Below are 19,918 nucleotides of genomic sequence, written 5' to 3' on the forward strand. Positions count from 1 at the left end.
ACTTTTCCTACTTTTCAAACTTCATCATGCCCCCTCAGAACATGTGAGAAAGCACAGCCAGCATCTTCTGGAAGATTAGGAGGGCAGTAAGATTCCGTAGCCACCTTCCGGCTGACATTTGAGCCCTGCTTTCAGCACGGTCAAGCCTTACGGAGGCAGCCAGTATATGGCTTGTATCAAACTCTATATTTAGGAAGAACAACTGTGAGCTATGACAGGAATTCTCTTTAACACTTAGCCTTAAACCGAGTTTCCCTCCAGCCCCGAGCGGGGAGCAGCTCTCAGTACTGAGTGAGGCACGGAGCACTTGAGCTATTTCAGCCACATGCAAAGCACCGGAATTGAGATCACAGCTCAGAGGACACCAGGCGTCCCTTCCACCTTCTGAGGAGCCTCGTATTCTTGCACCTGGCTGCCTGGGACTTTCTTTAGGCAGTAAACAAATACGTAGAGCAGGTAAGCAGGAGGACCCAGCTCGGGCAGCTGGGCTTTCTGAAGGAAATTTCCTTGATACCTAACTTGAAATGACTACTTATAACTTTGTAGGCTTGTAACTAGTGGATGTAGCTTCCTTGTAAATTCACTATTCATTGGTGGTGTTGCTGATTCTGTTTTAGAAACTGTGTGTGTATGGGGGGGGCTATTTGAAAGAATATTGAACTAAAAGTAGCTTTCACTGATTGTGACATTAAGAAAATTTCCACCGTCCACATAGGATAACTGTGACCCTGAACATTATGTTATTTTCATTCTTATGGCCAGGGTTACACTCAGTCAGCTGCAGACCGATTCGGGCTGGAAGCCTAGAAATAATCAGGAGAATTTGTGGCAGAAGAAAGCTATCATGCTAGCTCTCTGATTTACCTAAATGCAAATTATTGTTACCCAGTACAAGTTTAAAATTCTTTTCCCCTCTCCCTCAGCACCGGGCTTGGCCTCAATGATTAAGTTTTATCAATGCACAGATCGATTAACGTGACAAAACCATCTTTTTGGAAGCCCCACTTTGGTCACTGTGTTCCCTGTACCCAGCAGGGTGGAGGGCAGCACTTGTCTCTGCGTGGGCACCACGTTCTGAGACCCGGCAATGATGAGTGCCTCCTGCCTCTCGGCATATTTCAGGCAAAGTGAATAAGGAGTTAGTCAGTTCAGACAGCTGAACATCTTTCTACACCCTTCTCAGGAATTATTTTTAGCTGCAGGACAGAAGATAATTCCCTTTGAGATTGAGCTTTAGCCATTTAATAGACCTTTAAAAAGAACAAACAAAGCCCCTTCCATCCAAATATTGATTTATTTTACTCTGAATCCCTTATTAAATTAGTGATATTAATGTTGACAAATTTTTAGTAAGTGAAAGAGTCTTATTTAGAAGTCAGATATTAGGTGCTGCCCAATCACAAAACCAGCAGAGGTATATTGTATATGACTCAGCACACAGACTAGTAAAGTTCCCCACTGACTTGCAGATCTTCCAGGAAAACCCAACACAACTCTGCTAAGCCGGTAAGCATTTCCATTAGAGTATAGGCTTTGGAAAAGTCAATAGATGTCTTGTCAAACTTTCCACGTTTCCAAATTTTAGCCAGAACCAGGACACACAGTAATAGAGTACTTTAAAGGGTACCTCTTCAGATGAAAAGCTGTGGTCAGCTGTGAGTAGAGTTGTGCATCTACGACATAGCTGTCGTTTTTGGTCGCGGGACGAGGCATGCAGATAAAGAAGGAAGGTGCATTCTACACTGCATCCCTAACGGAGGTGAATGCAGGGCCAGGGAAACAGCCAGGGAACACTGTCTATTTTTATTCATCAGTGTGCTTTGCCCTGATTTCTCTGCGAATAATGAGGACAGCGGGAACGGCTGCAGGACGGATTTACACAAATGTTATATAGCCTGTTTGCAAGGAATGAGAGCTGGGATCTGATCGACTTTCTAAAGATGTTTCTATTGCAGATTGACATATGTGTTCAGAAGGAATTCATATGCAAATGAGATTATACCAAGACTATACAGGAGATGAGGTCCACGGTCTATCTGTTCTTTGGGCTCAGAGGTCCACAAAAAACAAAGCGATCCAATAGTTTAGTGAAAAACGAAATCAGCCTAATTTTTAAAAAATCAATGCAATATAAATAACACAATTATTCATTGCCTGATTTTTTTTTTTACATTTCAACATGCTTTTGTAGTAACAAAAGAAATTTCCTACTTCCTACATTTCAAATCGATGTATACTAACTTCTTGTAAGTTGCCAAGTGCTGTTGCTTAAACTGTAGCTGTACATGCACAGAGAAAACTATATGCTGAAATGTTTAAAGTCCTGTGAGAATTACTGCTTTGCATGCTTTCTAATAGCTCTTGAGGAATAGAAACATTAAAAATTAAACTACCAAGCTTTTCCTTTTGATATTGAACTGTGTATCCTAGATCTGAAAATTAAAAAGCCTTCATTGACTCTTTGACACTGTGGGAAAGATAGAATCTATCTGAAACATATAATAGAGAAAAACGCACTCCTAGGTGTTCAATTTGTTGTTGCTTTTTAACTTTTTAGCCAAAGCAAAAATAATTCTACCTCGACCCTTCTGGATGGAGGCTATCTATATCTATATATTACCAAAACATGCCGGTGAAACTTAAAAAAAAACTCATTGTTTTCATGTGTGTGACTCCAAAGACTTACAGTTGTATATATTAGAGATTTTTAAACAATTATGTAATTGCTTAACTTCATATGACAGAGCCTACAACTTTGAAGATCTCAAAAACAATGTTTGTCAGAGTTCTCAGATCTTTGATATGTAAAGTGGTGAGGGGCATTGTCACTGCCTCAATTTTTACGCTGTACTTGAAGCTGTAGGTCAGTAAATTACTAAAAAGTCACGAGCTGTGGACAATCGCCACGAAATAATCAATATTTGCATCCTTTAGAGTTCCCGAGGCAGTTTTGGGAACATTATGTCATTTTGATTCTCACCACAACCTAAGAATCAGGTAAAATTTAAGGAAGAGGAAAAGGGCCTAGAAATGTTGAGTGACACGGGCCACGTGACACAGAACGGGTCACAAACGCCCACACCGCTGCCTGTGTTCATGTGCTCACAGGTTAGCACATGCATTTACACCAGGCAGTAGAGGAAAGTCAGTCACCCATTTTACAGTTTGGGTTTAAATAGCAGCATGCTTCCTTCCGTTCGCTGAATTTTCAACTTTTTCCGTTGGGCCTGTCAACATTTCATAGACCCAGCTATGACAATCTTTATACATGCAATAACAGGCCAGAGCCGGGCTGTTCTCCGTCCCCCTTGCGCCAGCAAACCTTGGTCACTAGTCACCTCTAAGGTCTCCCCACGTGAAAGAAAGCACAAGTCCTTTGGGAAGGAAGCCCTGCTACATCTTGGGGAAACGACACAGTCATGTAAATCCTCATTGGCCTTCTGAGGCTGTTCCATTAAAAGCAAAGCGGACAGGTGAGGCTTGTGGCTGCTTCGGTTTACAGAGCCCGGGCCCCGGACACCCAGAGCGGGCAGATGTGGCGCCGTCCTCACAGCGTTTCCCAGGGCCCCGGGTGGAACAGACACGTGCGCCGCGAGCCGAAGGTGGCGCAGTAGTGAGATCGTAGTCCAGGCTATTTCTCTTTGGGCGTTCAATGGAAAGGAGGAGCTCCCAATGGGCTGCCACGCAGCCCTGGCAACAGCTCATTCAGATCAGAAGTTCAGTTTCAAGCGGAGAGCTTCCGAGGCCCCAAACAAAGGTGTTTTATTCCCACAACCTCTTTGCTTTGCTGCGCTCCGCAGTGGGGGCAGGAGGGCAGGCAAGGAGATGATAGGGCCTTTCAAGTTTCTGATTGCCTATCATTCGATCAGGGGCGAGGCATCTCAGCGTTTCTCCTCCTGAATGATTTATCCGGGCGCTCTAGTGTTCCCTCTCCCCGAGGCATTGGGAAGGAGAGTCTCTAAGTAACTTCAGAAACTGAGACTGAAAGAATATAGAGCCACTGAAAGGGGTGACTGCCCAGTTGAATCATGAGTTAAGTTCTAATTTATCAAGCCGGAGAATCTGAATGCCGCCACCTCTAACAGTTTCTCACTTGTTTTTTTTTAGGGATTAAGACCCCGTGAATATGTCGAAACAGCCGGTTTCCAATGTCAGAACCATCCAGGTAAGTAAGGCGTATTTGCATTTTAACATCAGCTCTGCGACTCCTAGCCTGTTCGCTTAATAAATCAGACCTTTTGCGATTGTTCACCCCTAACGTGGTAATTCACTTCAAGAAAAGACTGACTCTTAGGGCACAAATGAGACAGGATCTGAAGCTGGGAAGGTACAACTGAGGAGGGAGAAGCTGGTTTTGTTCACCTGTGCTGAATTGTGAGACAAAGTTATGAATGAGAATTAATTGACCGCCTACAAAATAGCAGTGTTTAGTTTTTTGATATGTTTTTCGATGTATATGTATTTGATATGCTTGATACAAATTTAAAAATTCACTTTCCATTTTTATATCTAACTGAATTTGTTGACGCATCTGTTTAGAACATATCTTTTCTTGTCAAGTGTCCTTCTTTAAGGCTTGGGTATGTATCCTGTAAAGTCTGGCTGCTGTTGTATCTCCTCATGCCTTCCCAGAAAATAAACTGTTTGGTTGCTTCAACTGACTTAAGAGTCACCCCCCAAAAAGGGGAGGGGGAAACAGGCATTTTGGAGCACAAATACAATTATGAAGATAACTTTCAGTATCCGTTTTTACTCCATAGTTAATTTGTTATTCTCGTAAGGTTTCTGTGTTTAACTCTCAAATGGCTCCCACGTTGTGATGCCAGGCAGGATGCTTTATCGTAAAATTCCATCTTTCTCTTGCATCGACACGGAGTCATCTGTGCTACCTCTAAAGGAATGGTTGAACTTTTTCCCTGGGCTTTTCTGAATGCCACAGGACATGGGGCACAGTTCCTGAATATTTGGGGTTGGATGTACCATCACAGCATAAACTTAAGTGACTGACCGTATTTTGGAGGGGTGTGCATGTGGCCAGCTTGTGGGGTTAGAAATCCTAGGACATGCCAGTGGTAGAGGTGGGTGGAAGGACAGATCTTCACCTGTCAAGACAAACGCACAGTCTTAAGTGGATGGGCTTCTTAAGTGGCAAGATGTATTACAACCCCTGGAAACTTGTCATTGAACGAACTACCAAAGAAGAGCCTATTGGCAAGGATCCAACTCCACATTGCCACGTTTGGCTCTTTTGCATCCACCTAGTGAATCTCTGACATACCTTGACATTGGTAGTGGAATTTATTTTGCCTCCCAGACCTGTGGCATCCTTGAGCCTTTGAGCCTTCTTTACTGGAGTTTGAATCCTTAATCCCTACTGGTGTGGAATCATGGGAAAATTATTTTCTCTCTGCCTCTCTTCCCACATCTGTAAAATGGGGATGATAACAGTGTTCACGTCCTAGAGCCACACATACAAATTGCTTAAAACAGCACAGGAAGCCCTCATTAAGTGTCGACTGTTATCATAATAATTATCATTCAGGAATGTTCTTTGTTAATGTGATGAGAAATAATACCATTTAATCACTGCATTCGAAGCTCCCAAAGTGCTATACATAAAATTTCCTTTTTATTTTGCAGGACACAAAAACATAGTCTTTCCTCAGGCTGTCTTTGCCTCTCTTCCTTTTAAAGCTGAAAGTGTGTTGATTTTTCTTCTTTAGTGCTTTCTGGCTTCCCTCAAATCTACACCGAAAATTCACCAGTATTTTATCTACTAATTTTGACCTTGATATATTTTTAGGTCTCTAATATTTAAAAAGCTGCTATGGACTCTTCTCAGTAACTGTTATTTTACTGCATTTAAAAAATTCCATCCACTTTACCAACAAAGGCAATAGAGTGCTTCCTTATGGATGTGGTTTTGCCTCTTTCAATATATTTTATGCCACTCAAAAAGCCTAATTTAATGCACCTTCAAATGAAGTATTATTTCTCGTGGCTAAATAGGATCTGCACTATCTGATATTTTTCTATCCTCTCTTCATTAACCTAAAGTGGGGTCTATTAAATAAAATATGACAATGGTTACACTATAAAAAATGGTTTATAGTAGTAACATTATCTAGGGTAGAGTCATGTGTGGAACAAACAGAAACCCCAAATGATGAGGAGGGCCCTTGTTGTTTAAATACCACTTAAAGATGTTAAATGCCCTATTCAATATGTTCTAGTTGCTTCTGCTTTTTATTAGGATCTTATTACCAAAGCAGTTCAACTGTCGTTTCCTGGGTATTTGTGACAGGCACTGTGCAAAGTGCAGGCCATGCAAAGATGAATTGATACCTGATCCCTCTGTTTGAGGAGCTTGTCGTCTCCAGGCCTTACTAGCTGTGTGACTTTGGGCAAGGTGTTTATCCTCTTTGTGCCTTGGTTTTCTCATTTATCAAGTGGGGAATTAATAACAGTAGTGGTCTCATAGGGTTGAGAGTTAAATGAGTTAATACATGTGAATGCTTAGGCCAGTGCCTGGCTCGTTGTAATTGCTTAATAAATATTAGCTGTTATCATCACTCATCAGTCATCATTGTCATCATCACCATCATTACCGTCATCTAGTTCAACAGTTCCCAAAGTGTGTCTCTTGGAATATCAGTTTTATGGGATGTCGTTTGTTAATTAAAGGGTTCTGTGATAAAGTGTTTGGGAAACACTAAATTCAGCGAAGTTGAATAGGATCTTTACTGCAGGATTCCTCAGAGTCCATAACTTGCTAATGGCTCTGTATATTTTCAAGAAAGTGGTGATGTAGGCAGAGTTTTCTAAACATACAGGAACTTCCAAATGAGTATTTTGCAACATAGTACTTTGCAGTGCAAACTTCTAGAAAATAATGACTTAGATCTCTATTTTGTCTGGATTGAGCAAACTTACGCCACCGTCAGCTATACTTAAAACCGTTCGGCATTTAGATGGTTGAACTACTGCACCTATGTGCATCAGACAACATGGAGCCACGTGGTTACAAATCTCTGCCTGGCACTCACTTGGTGACCTTAGTTCACCCTTGGAATGGCCTTGGTTTCTCTTCAACTGGTTCCATCCCCTCCATGGCCCAGACTGACAGGGAGGCCAAGAAGTAGGCCTACCCTTAGAGGACTTGGACACATGTCTTTCATACCTGCATCGAACATGTCTTTCATACCTGCATCGAAAAGGTGGCCTTTGAATTGTAAGGGGATTCTAAGTTGACCTTTTTTTTCAGTTGTACTAATGAAATCACATTTATGCCAGGGACATACAAATATCCTGAAGGAATCAGTTGATCCTTCCTTTGCCTGGACAGGGCCTTTGTCTCCTAAGCAGCTATAAGGCTGTATACCAAATGTCAGCCAATCTTTCTAAAAAAGGGCAAGATAGTAAATATTTTAGGATTTGCACATCATTGGGTCTCTGTTCTAACTACCCAACTCTGCCATTATAGCACAAAAGCAGACATAGGCAATACATAAATGAACGAGTGTGGCTGTGTGCCAATGCAACTTTATTTATAAAAACAGGTGGCAGGTTGGATTGGGTCCACGGGCCATAGTTTACTGGCCTTCATTCTGTACTTTCCAGGCTGCTTGTTAAACCGCACTGTTGATGGGGATGCAGTTGCAACCAAGGTAACATCAGCACACTCAGCATAGTGGGGCTGATCCCTTCAGATGAAAGCATTTGACAGGACAGGTGGGGAATGCTAGAGCTGCTGGGAAATCCAATCCCATCGGTGATCTGCTCTGCAAGTCCCTGTAATGAGACCAAGTGACACTGGCCACCGGCAGCCCCTGCCCGTCCTTCCCCTTCCTCCTGAACACACCCACTTTGGAAACCACCATGGGCCTCCCTAGGGCCTCAGCCCACCCAGAGCCAATGTTCTCTGGGTCATCACTGGCTTTTTTTCTCCACCGTTGACCAAAGTGAGCTGAGTATTATTTGTCCTCTCTCATGAGATCTGAGAACTTCATGGTTGAATGGAAAAGAGTCCCGTGCCCTAGTCTTAGCTCTGCTCTGTGATTTCACCCCTCTGGTCCCCATGATCTGCAAAGGGAAGGTGTTGCATTATATGGCCTCCAAGCCTCTGTGTAGCTTCTAATAATCTATGAACTTCCTGAGAATAACTTCGAAAGTTCATTATTAGATGATAATAATAGTCACACTTTCTTCAGGGTTTACTATGTACTTGACTCAGTGCAATGAGAGCTCCATGGATTATAATGGAAGGGTTAGAGAAGTGAAACAACTCTCCCAGGATCGCACAGCTTGTAAGTAGGAGAGTCAGGACCTGAACACTCACTTGTCTGATCCCAAAGCCCATGTGTGGAACCACTCGGCAACATTCTGTAGTCTCATTACTTACCACCCCCACCCTGGCACAGAGAGTGAGGATGGAGGAGTGGGTGGACCGCCTTAAAGGGTAATCATAAGTACCAAGCTGGGTCCTCCCTTTTAAGACCTCAAGTGACATTTAGAAAGAGTGTCAGCATTTTAGGGAAGAAGCTAATAGCCCACCCTGATTAAAGTCATCTTAAACTAAGTTGGCTGGCAGTGAAAAGTACAAAGTAAAGTGACTTGGTGACAAGCATGGTCTCAAAGTACAAACAGCCATGGCCACTGAATTACCACCTCTCTGCCTAATTCACTTAACCAAGCTGCTTGTGAAACTGAACCTAACTATTACTGTACATCTTATTTTTTTAAAGATTTTATTGATTTATTTGAGAGAGAGCACAAGCAGGGGGAGTGGCAGGCAGAGGGAGAAGCAGGCTCCCCGCAGAGCAAGGAGCCACATGAGGGACTCGATCCCAGGACCCTGAGATCATGACCTGAGCTGAAGGCAGACGCTTAATTGACTGAGCCACCCAGGCATCCCTTATTAGACATTTTAAAGGAATGGTTATGCATCGTTAGTGTGTGGTCTCTTATGGGAACTTGTCCATTGCTACCCAATCCATGTGTAGAACAGAACAGATTTCTAGTTTAAAAAGGTCGCCAGATACGTGACAATCCTTGGCACAAAGGAATTAACTATCACTACCCACGTTTGACCACTTAACCAAATACATTCGTTAAAGCTAAAAATAATATAATGATACATACCTTCCTTTGATATCTTATTTAAATTTAAAAATTAAGGGGCGCCTGGGTGGCGCAGTCGTTAAGCGTCTGCCTTCGGCTCAGGGCGTGATCCCAGAGTCCTGGGATCGAGCCCCACATCAGGCTCCTCTGCTGGGAGCCTGCTTCTTTCTCTCCCACTCCCCCTGCTTGTGTTCCCTCTCTCGCTGGCTGTCTCTGTCAAGTAAATAAATAAAATCTTTAAAAAAAATTTAAAAATTAAAAATGAACTTTCATTTGCCACTTGTTTTAATGTAGAGTCAAGGCCTTTTCTTTGATCATGGATCTGCTTCTTTCTTATATAAACTACTATAATACAGTGTTTATCATTTCTAACCCTGGTTTCTTTAACATGTAGCCAGAAGTTGAATGTTAACAGACTGACTCTAGAAGGGGTTCAGTGCTACCTTCAGCTGATAATATTTGCTGCTCTGACCAGGGCCCCATATTGGTAACACGAAGCGAGTAGTCTATATGTTGGCGAAAAGACGTCATTTTTTGAGGCTGACCTTTACAAATACCTCAGATATATGGCCTGCCCTCAACCAATTGTACACATTATCTTAATAGCCATAATGCATTCTTGAAATCTGCTTTTCCCTGGATAACAAGACTACAGTTGAGTCATTAAGGATATTACTGAAAAGAGCAAAGTGATGAGAACAGAGAGAGAGAGAGAAGAAAGCCTTTCAGTATGAAACACCATGGGTGATGGACAGTGGCTGAGTGGGAATTTCTCAAGGTTGTGTTGGGAGGGTAAGTTGTGTATGTTCTGAATCCTTTCCAGATTTCGAGAATCCCTAAAGACAAAGAAGTTAAATTCTAGTGATATAGAATTGTATTTTAAAATAGGTTGGACTGTATTTTAGTTGTTAGGTTCATCTGTCTCTCTTAATTTAGGCTAACAAATCAAATAATCTCATTTTCTAATTAGTTATTGAGGAACCTCTTTCTGAAAGTGTTCTATGAAGATGCTAGAAATCTCAAAAGGTCATGTCCTGCTCCATTCAGAGAAGGTTTAGGACACTAAGAATAGGGAAGTGCAGAAAGAAATACTTCAAAATGCAACCCTGTAGGGTTTCCTCTGCCTGTGGCCTGGGAGGATGGCATGGGTGGTGGCGGCTATAGATTCTGGCAGGAGCAGCTGGAGACCTTTGAAAACTAAAGATAAAATCAGTGTGTGTGTGTGTGTGTATGTGTGTGTGTGTGTGTGTGTGTGTGTGGTGGTGGGGGTTATCTGAAACAAATATGCAATGGGAGGAAACTCCAAAAGTGTCAACACTAAAAGGAGAGACAGAGTGGGCACCAACAGGGAGGACAGGGAGGGAGAGAGAGAGAACACTGGCTATGGAAAGCAAAGTGGATAGGGATTGAAGGTAGCCTGCGGCAGGCGGCTATCAGAATCCAACCCACTGGGGAAAGAAGATGTCACTCCATTGTAAGTCACACAGGAGTGGCTGTGGAGGGCGTATTGTTTCCAGAATCCTCGGGCTCAAAGCCTGGAGCCAAGCAGGAGAACAATACAAATAATTAAGGGAGTAGTGGAATTAACTTACAGGGAATTCTTTCTACTTTTCTTCACCTGGTGAGATCAAGTGTAGTATTCATTTCACATCAGATAGGTCCATTATCAGGGAACTGTATCCTGTTCTGGCAAAAGAAGATCTAGTAGATTTTTTTCCATTCCCAACTTTGAGGCTGTAACAAATTATGTGTAGCTTGGGAAAGCGATGCGCTGGGCTTGTTGCGTCAGGGGCATATTTAAAAATATCTAAGATGAATAAAACTCAAGGAAGGAAAAGAAATCCAAAGGAATGTGTTATAAAAGGGAAAAACAAAAGCTTGTCTCCTGTGCATTTATACAGAGTCATAAAGAGAAGGAAGAAGTCCGACCTTATAGAATAAACAAACCTAGAAAAAGTCTAATAACATCAATGATAGGGAGTCACCTCAACACAGAGCAAGTCTAACATCAGTGACCTGGACTGACTCCATTCTCTTTCATAAAAATGTACCTTATATGCAAAATCCTTTTAGAATAGTGAATACCATACCCAATTTGCAGATGGAAAAATGAATTATTGAAAGGTGTTTTATTTGCGTTCTAACACAGTGAGTCAGTGAAAAACAAGAATATGACACAATTCTCTGGCCGTAGAATAAAAAAGAGAGCTAAGGTCTATGTATTTCTATCAAATTCAAGTTATAAGGAATTTTTCTTATGGCTATAATTTAGTCTATAATTTGTCACTCAAATATCATCACCCTACAATTATATTAATGAAACGTCTCTAATCATTTACAAAGCACTCTTCTGACACTCCCTTCAGGTGCACATTAATGACTAGATATTTGACGCATTCTTGGGCTGCTTTGGATCCTGTCAATATTTGCTGTCAAAAAATCCATTTAGGTTCCTGGTTTCTTGAGTGATGCCTTAAAGATGAAAAAGCATCAAGTCAGTGAGTTAATGGCTCATTTTTCAATGTGGCTTTTGTTTGACACCTATTTTGGAATTATCCACTTACTGTGCCCCTTTTCCAAGGCCATTCTCAAAGTGTAAGCCTGTAATTTTTGCGCCAGTTTAGAGCATTTTAGAGTGGTTAGACCTCACTTTGGTCAAGTAAAAAGAGCTCTTTGGAGAGGGCTTGACAGAGTGAAAAGGTCTGTCCCCAAGGTCAGGCAGCTGCAATTTGGAATCCTGGCTTTTCCTCGAACTCTTTGTGTGACATCTACCTTCGAGGCTCAGTTTTTTTCCTCAGCAGTTTGTTGTGAGGCTGTAGGACCTAGGCTGAATCAGGGTTTGGGGGTGGCTAAGGTAGCACGTGATGGATGGCCGGGGGAGTAGTTACTATCCCCAACCTCGCACTGGGTTAAGATGAAAGCCAGTCTCAACCCAACTCTGCCACACAAACAGACGTTTGTTAAACACACATTCGTTAGCAAGCCGGCACAAAACCGTCTACGCAGGCTGTCCGTGAGCTCCAGGAAGCCTCAGCTCTTGTTTCCTTGGTGCTCCAAGTGACTGTCACCTCACATAAAAGGCTCACATGAGGCAGGTGGGGATTCTGTGCCCCTGGTTGGCAGCACCCAGCTGGAAATCCTCATTATTAACGGCTGGAGACAGGCCCATTTAGGGATCCCTCCTCGAGCTCAGTCTCTGAAGATGCAAATCTATAGGCTTTCGGATTCTTAGACTCTGTTAGCACGGGGGAGGGATTGTCTCCAAAACATTCCAACCAATCTACATACCCTAACCTCCTCTGATTTCTTCAACAAGAGCCATTTCTAATGCTCATGTCATTATTTCCCCTACTTTTGACATTTGTTCAAACATCAAAACCTCAGGTGTTAGTGGACAGATGGCTAACAGAACGACTTGGAGTAGCAACCATGGGAATGTGGTCTTAAAGATATTTTACCACCTACTCACCACGCTACGAGGATAAACTCCCACTTAGAGTAGTAGAATTCTCTAGAGCTGCAGTTTAAACCAACCTGAACATATAAAATATCACGCGGTCTATGCTAGTTGAAAGTAAATTACAGACAACCTAACAATGGGAAGAACGAACATTTTAAATACATGTCAATACTCATCCATTTAAGGGTGATCTCTTTCAATGGTTGTCAGATTGGGCACCCCCTCCCCCGCTGGAAGGAACTGCTCGTGGCCCAGGGTTTGGGGGAAGCAGATGGGGTTCCGCACTCCCTCCCGCCTTAGCCAGAGCAGCTCTACCTCTACCTCCACCTAGTTTGCATTTTAGATGTTCTCACAACACTTTACTTGAAGGAAGGGTTCCATAGCTGAAAGGTTTGACAACCACTGACAAAGCCTAATATTCATATCACAAACGGGAAAGATGAGACCCAGAACAGCTGACACTTTTTCAAGGACATGAATCTGTAACAAGTCCTAGCACTGGGCTCTTTGCACTAGCAGAAGCCACCCGTTTACCGTGGAGAGGCGACACGCGTTGCTAAAATTAAACTCTGAGCAAGAAAAGGTGGTATTCCCATAGCATGTGCTTTACTGGATACATTATCCTGGATGATCTTATGGGTTCCTTTACTGAAAGCGACAACCCACTATAGAGCATGCACACTTCATCAAATACGTTAGTTTAGCAACCAAGTCTTTCAGAAACTGTATGTGAACTTCAACTCACCATTAGGAAGATGCCTTCTGTACATGCTTAATAAATGGGTCAGGGTACTGATGATCTAATTAAACTTTTAGCCAGTTAACCTTCTCCCCAAAGTTCCTGTATCTACTTTTCCCCCTTTTCCAATCAAACTGTAGCAATGGAGATAGTTATTTCTTCAATACAGATAATCGTTTGTGGGTCTTACTTACATGGTTTTCATCTTATTTCAGGACCCTAATGATATTTCATCCAGTCTAAGACACTGCCAGTTGTAAAATGCCATTATGTTATGTCCTGCTGAAAAATAAAACAAATGTGCCAATTAAAAATTTAAGAAACCACTGGTTATAAGACACATTTTGATTTCAGAGATATTAAAAGAGGTGCATCTTGAAATTCATGAAGTATGCTACCATATTTGCTACCATATAAGACATATTTTCCCCCTTGCCTTATGCCCCTCCTTCCTCCCACCCTAGGCCACCTGATATCTCCATGAGGCAGAGGAATAGCATAGAAGGCTCAGCCTTAGACTTTCCAAAATGCCTCCCTCTAAAATTGTGCTGCACTTGTATTTTGGCATATATAGTACACGCTGATAAAAATACTCTTGGCTTGTTAGCTCTAGGAATGGAGATGTACCTCTTTTGACACCCTCCATGAACACTTTGGATCTGTTTCCTTTCTGTGGGATCAGCATTATTCTAGCAGGAAAGGGAGTCTGAAAGACCCTAGGATCACTCCCTGCTCTTGGGAGAACACAGATCTGTCATGTTGCAGATGGACATGGACCCTGGATATTTCCTGTGTCCTGAGTTAAACATTCCCCTGGCAACAGAGCTCCTATCAGGCAATTCCAAATGGACCTTACTACAGTTCCTAATAATTTTGTTTCATGTGGCACCAAAATTATCCAAACCGTATCATAAGGTAGTAAAATATTTTGTCCCCTTTGCTCAGGCATCATTTTCATGCATAACATCAAAGTGCAATTTCAACTTTTCAAGTCCACATATCCAATTACTCATAAGGCAACACTTCATCTTAAGTGGAAAAATTACCTCCTACCTTAAAAAAACGCTTTTGTTTGTTAGTTTTTTTTTTAAGAGAGAGCACGGTTGGGGGTGGGGAGGAGCAGAGGGAGAGAGAGAATATTAAGCAGGCTCTACTACCAGCACAGAGCCTGATGTGGGGCTTGATCTCACGACCCTGAAACCATGATCTGAGCCTACATCTAGTCGGATGCTTAACCAACAGAGCCACCCAGGTGATCCTTAAAAAAAAATTTTTTTTAAAGAATCTGTGCTTTTTTAAAAAAATATTTTTATTTATTTATTTGTCAGAGAGAGAGAGAGAGAGGGGGCACAAGCAGGCACCCCACATGTTATCTTAATAAAGAACAAGAATCTATGAAGTGTGACACCAATGAACTTGACTTTCCAGATCTCTCCTTACACACTGACGCACACAGTGCTGTGTTGGGGAGAAGGCAGAGGAGTGTCAATTATGGAGAGACCTCAGGAAGTGCTGGAACAGTCATAGGACATTATGGAAAGGAGCAGGTGGTTTAGGAAGTGTGAATGCAGCTCTCCTAGGGTGAATCTGAAGGAAGCTGAAGGAGGGCTAAGGTGTGGGATGGCTTCTTTGGATGATGTTTCCTCCTTTCCTATTGCTGTGTTCCTTCCTCATCTGAGGGAGAGGAAAATATTAAGCACCATAGGAGGGCAACAGCCAGAACAAACTGTCTTGAAATTCTTCTATCCAACAGGGAATTGTGAAATCACTGCACAGACCTAAGGATGAGTTCCAGAAATTTGTAATAAATGGAAATAAAATTTTCCTTTGCATATTTTTGTCCTGTCATTAGGACAATTTTCTTGAGGTAAAAAGCTTTAAAGATGTACTTTTCAGAGCGTTTTTCCTTGTAATGATTATGGTTTCTGCGTGTCATTGCAAGTTTATACCCTTTTAGAGCAAAATCTTTCCTGCTTTTTTCTTTTAGGCAAATATCAACATCCCGATGGGAGCCTTTCGGCCGGGAGCTGGGCAACCTCCCAGAAGAAAAGAGTGTACTCCGGAAACAGAGGAGGTGAGGAAAACTTAGCTGGTAGAGCTCAGCCCTGTCTTTCCCCTCCAGACTCCTGACTAGAGGGGGGGGGGGCAAAGGCAAGGTGAGGGTCGGCTCCCCAGGACAAGGAAGGTATGAATGGACGTGGGTCAGGGAGTCACCACATAGTATACACATTTCTTTGACTGTCTTGGTCACTTAGCCATGAAACACACTGTTCCTCCCTTCCCTTCAGCGCTTTAAGTGCCTGGCACAGTTACTTAAAGATGCTGAGTTTGACATGTAGTTTGTTGATTGAGTGAGAGAGAGAGAGAGAGAGAGAGAGTGTGTGTGTGTGTGTGTATGAGTGTGTGTGGTGGTGCGGGGCAGGGGGGGCGGAGAATAGCCTCTCACATGCTCTTGGTCTCTCAACAGTCACTAGCTCCGTAAGGTTTCCCTTGGAGCTTATACTGAACTGAGCAGGATGTCTTTAGTATAGCTTCTGATGAGTGACAACCCCCAGTGGGAGCTCAGGTAATAAGCACATTAAATTACTTGTGGATTCAAACAAAAAGCCCCAATCTCTGGGTATTTCCTTTGAAAAGAGGACTTTGCAAAGGAGCCGATCAATTTCTGTCTTCTTTTCCTGCAAATTTTTACCTCTTCTCCAAATTCAGACTGCCCACTTGGCTGAAATGGAGGCTAAAATGAGTAAATGCATTAAATAGAGACCCCCCCCAAATGTCTGCATTCCTTCACCAACTGTGACTTTTCTGATGAAACCTGGAAGGTCCGATTCTGAAAAAAATTATCTAGTTTGCAAACCTGGAATTGCTTATGTACCTAGTTTTGGGATTTGTTGCCTAGCCTTGCATTAAGATAATGACTATATAAAATGGAGATCATAACGTATCATCCCTGAGCACAACAGGCCACCTCGGTCACAGCCGGTAGCTCTCCCATCTCAATCCTGACACCGTCTCATATATGAAGAGGATGTACCCCAGCAGAAAGCCAGGATCAGCCTGTGGCCATCTGACAAGGCCTGTGAGCTCTGGCTGGGTCTCTGGGAGCCCTTTGCTCTGCTCAGGGAGCTGGGGCACGGCGTCCGTGTGCTCAGCGCAGCCAGAGTTTGGCATGTGCTCGACACAGAGGCCTTACAGCCAAATCCTTACAAGCAGGGCCCATCTTTTAGGTAAGACAAGGCAGCTGCTTGCTTGAAGTGACTTGAAGGGTATTGACAAGCCTCCACTCTGCCTCCCAAATCTCTCTTTTGACTGTAATTCTATCATTATTAAGCCAGAAAATAGCATGTTGGGACTTTCTGTTATTTCCCTCTCCACCTTGTCCCTTCACAAGCTGCAAACACACTATTTAATTCCAGTCCACTCCTTCCTAGCTGGGAGGCCAGGGGCAAGTTTCTTACTCCTTCCCTCCCTGCCTCGGGCCTCAGTTTCCTTAGCTAAAAAATGGGGATAATACTAGCAGATTTATAGGGCTGGTGTGAGGATTAAATGAGTTAGCATGTGTAACTTAGAACAGCTAGCAGTGTAAGTGTTTGCTGTTATTACTAAGTCCTCAGTGTGTGACCACGAACGAGCACAGCGGACTGTATGACTCCACAGAGGTGAGGTTCCGGGAAAACTCAGTAGGGTGTCTGGTAGTAAAGGGGGAAATGAAGGCAAGATAGATGGAAAACAGTTCACCATTTTCCCAAATTTTACAAATGCTCTGTCACCCCTCAGGGGAATGTTTCCCTTGACAACAGTCATTCCTGAAACTGATAAAGGTGCTGGGGCTGATAAGCCCTTTCTCGAGCTCTCTTTATTTCAATCAAAGAATGTCTTCCTTGTCCCTTTTCAATTCAAATATCTACATACAGAAGAAAAAAAAAAGTACTATGTATTTGTCAAATGGAGCCATCTGGAGCCCTGCTTACTCATGCCTGTATTTATTCTAATTCTTACAATAAATTTTAGAAGAAATGGGATCCAATTCCCATTTTTTAAAAAGATGAGAGAAGATTCAGTTAAGAATATGCCCCACCATTAACCCCTTCCTGAGTCAATGTCATGTCTACTTATTGAATATATCCACTTACAATTTCCAGTGGTTATATATTTCCAATATGTGACCATGCCAAATCAAGTGCTGAAAGTCTTAAGTGTATTGAGGTTTTAATAACTTGAAAGGGCCTAATATTAAATATTATCATCCTCTATCCATGTATGTTCCCTAATAAGTCTTTGCACATAGACGCATAACTACACACATTGGCTTTATGCAGTCAACGTGCCAAAATAGCATATTTTGATATTACAAACACAGTGAATGTGACGTACCCAGGAACTTAACAGAAGGAATTAGAAACATTTTTCTTCTTCATGCTTCTTTATTAAGATCTACCCACCTAACAACCATGGGAACATTCATAAGTGAGGAAACATTCTTCATTTCACTGCTACACATATTTAAAAAAAAAACCCAATTTATAGCCTTGTTTCAAACCTCTTTCCAAAAGCCTAGCAAAGAACATTTTCGAATACCTAGTCCTCCAAGTGGATATTTAATAGTTTTAATGATGGCTTCTAAATCTGCATTTATAAATGATGCATGTGTGTGCGTGATAAAAGGAAGCTGATCCTATGGCTCTGTACGTTGGCCTGAGGAAACAATATTTTCCAGATATTTACAACAGGTACAGTCTACACTGAATTACTTTATCATTTTGTGTGGGAGACACGTTAGCTCTTTCATCAGTGCTGTGCCGAGATTCATTTTTTTTAAAGATTTTATTTATTTATTTGACAGAGAGACAGCCAGCGAGAGAGGGAACACAGGCAGGGGGAGTGGGAGTGGAAGAAGCAGGCTCCCAGCGGAGAAGCCCAATGTGGGGCTCAATCCCAGACCGCCGGGATCACGCCCTGAGCCGAAGGCAGACGCTTAATGACGGAGCCACTCACACGCCCCTGTGCCGAGATTCAAAGAAAATGACTATAGGAAAAACCATTAGCCCTTAGTAGAAGAACAGCACCTCAATATTTTATATTTCTACTCACTACTCAAACAGGCAATTCTATAAAGGACATGCCTACCAAATAATTGGTTAAAGGCTGGGAATCTTGAACAGTTTCTTCCCTTTTCCTTTAGGTTCTAGACAGTTTGAGAACTAGACATAGAGGCCAGATGGGAGCAAAGCCCAGCATTAGCTTTCATGCCTAAGTCATGGGTCTGCCTGGTTAGGCTGGCAACAAGTATGGGCCTAGGGCTTGAACCAGAGGCAAACATGTGGTTTCTTCCTCCTTTTCCCCAGAAATGTATTGGTTCACCCAGTTGTTGGCTGAGCACATGAAGCCCTGCCAGTCCCATGCTGCGACTGTGTTAGTTTGGGTACTCCAAAAAGCTGGCACAATGATGGGCTTAGACATGCAGAATATTTATTGGTGAAACCACATGTAAGGAAGAATGGGAGGGTGGCTAGACGGGTGATGTGGGTGAAGAAGAGTGGGACAGAGGGTCGGGGTGAAACCTCTTAGACCTCATTGCTGTTCTAAGGAAAATTCTCGAGCCGAAGTTCCTCCCCAGGAGTCTTCCGTCTCCCAGGAACGGGCTGGCCTTAGGATCCTGTGACACTCAGTCATTGGGCACAAGCAGCCGTGGGAAATGTGACCTCAGCGCGGTGATGGGCAGGTTGCAGGGCGAAGCAGCTGGGGCCAGTCATTTCATTACCCTACTGGGAGAAAACTGATCAGAGAGGCGTGCTCTTGTGGCTGCCACGGTGATCAAATGTTCCTCCAACACCTTCCTCCTGGGGCCAGAGAGTATGCTCCCCACCTCTAGCAGAGGAGGAATGAGCTAATAAGCAACTTTCTTCTGTAGTAATGACTTGGGAGTTCTAAGAGCCACACACAGCAACTGATCCCGTTGTGTTATAGTCAGTGTTAATGTGTATGTTTGGCGTATATACACAGAGGCATATATTTGTCATTATGGTACATTCTTGGCATTAATCAGCTAAACAACAACGGACAAGTGTGCACATCTGTACCAGGCATTGGAGGAATCATAAAAAAAGTATAGGATGTGCTCCTGCCCTAAAGCTGCAACAGTATGAAAACATTCAATAATAGGAAATTGAAAATCGTTCCCAAAGCCGGGAGGGAGAACTGGGCCTCCTCTGTTGCTCCATCTCATGCCACCCACGTTCAAGAAGGTTTTGCTTATGTCAATATCAGTTTGTTTATGCTTCCTGGAGATGTTGGCACAAAGGCTGGCAGCTATTGCACCCCAAACAAAAAAAAATTTTAAGCTTCTGGACTTAGTCACTGTTAGAGCCAACTGTGCACCAACATTCTACAAATCTCTGCTGTTCAGCCATATTAGGATTATAAGACGCCAGATTAAATTCTCTCAGAAGGTGCTTCTCTTGGAATCACAAATCCTAACTAGTCTAATTTTTGTTAGTTATCAGATGTTGACTAGTCTTGTGTTTTCTAAGTCATGTGGAGATTACCTGTTTTCTTCTTCCAATTTTCTTCCATATTTGTCTACAAATTTCAGGGATCTT

The 19,918-nt window shown here is 42.7% G+C and overlaps 1 protein-coding gene across 3 annotated transcripts in view; it reads left to right on the plus strand.

The window, feature by feature from the left end:
* Positions 1-249: 249 nt before the first annotated feature.
* The window catches only part of SMPX (small muscle protein X-linked), a 52,095-nt gene continuing 32,426 nt past the window's right edge, over positions 250-19,918 (plus strand). Inside the window, exons 1-3 of one of the 3 annotated variants that reach the window (XM_045804988.2) lie at positions 250-456; positions 4,108-4,165; positions 15,307-15,393. In XM_045804988.2, coding sequence (XP_045660944.1) covers positions 4,127-4,165; positions 15,307-15,393 — 126 coding nt within the window. In that variant the 5' untranslated portion in view covers positions 250-456; positions 4,108-4,126. Of the gene's footprint in view, positions 457-1,484; positions 1,507-3,737; positions 3,758-4,107; positions 4,166-15,306; positions 15,394-19,918 lie in introns of those variants that run through there. The other 2 variants (XM_045804989.2, XM_087859602.1) reach the window with 2 other exon arrangements.

Source organism: Ursus americanus, chromosome X (genome assembly GCF_024610735.1).
Source record: "Ursus americanus isolate L20-20 chromosome X, mUrsAme1.1.p, whole genome shotgun sequence".
Taxonomy (NCBI): Eukaryota; Metazoa; Chordata; class Mammalia; order Carnivora; family Ursidae; genus Ursus; species Ursus americanus.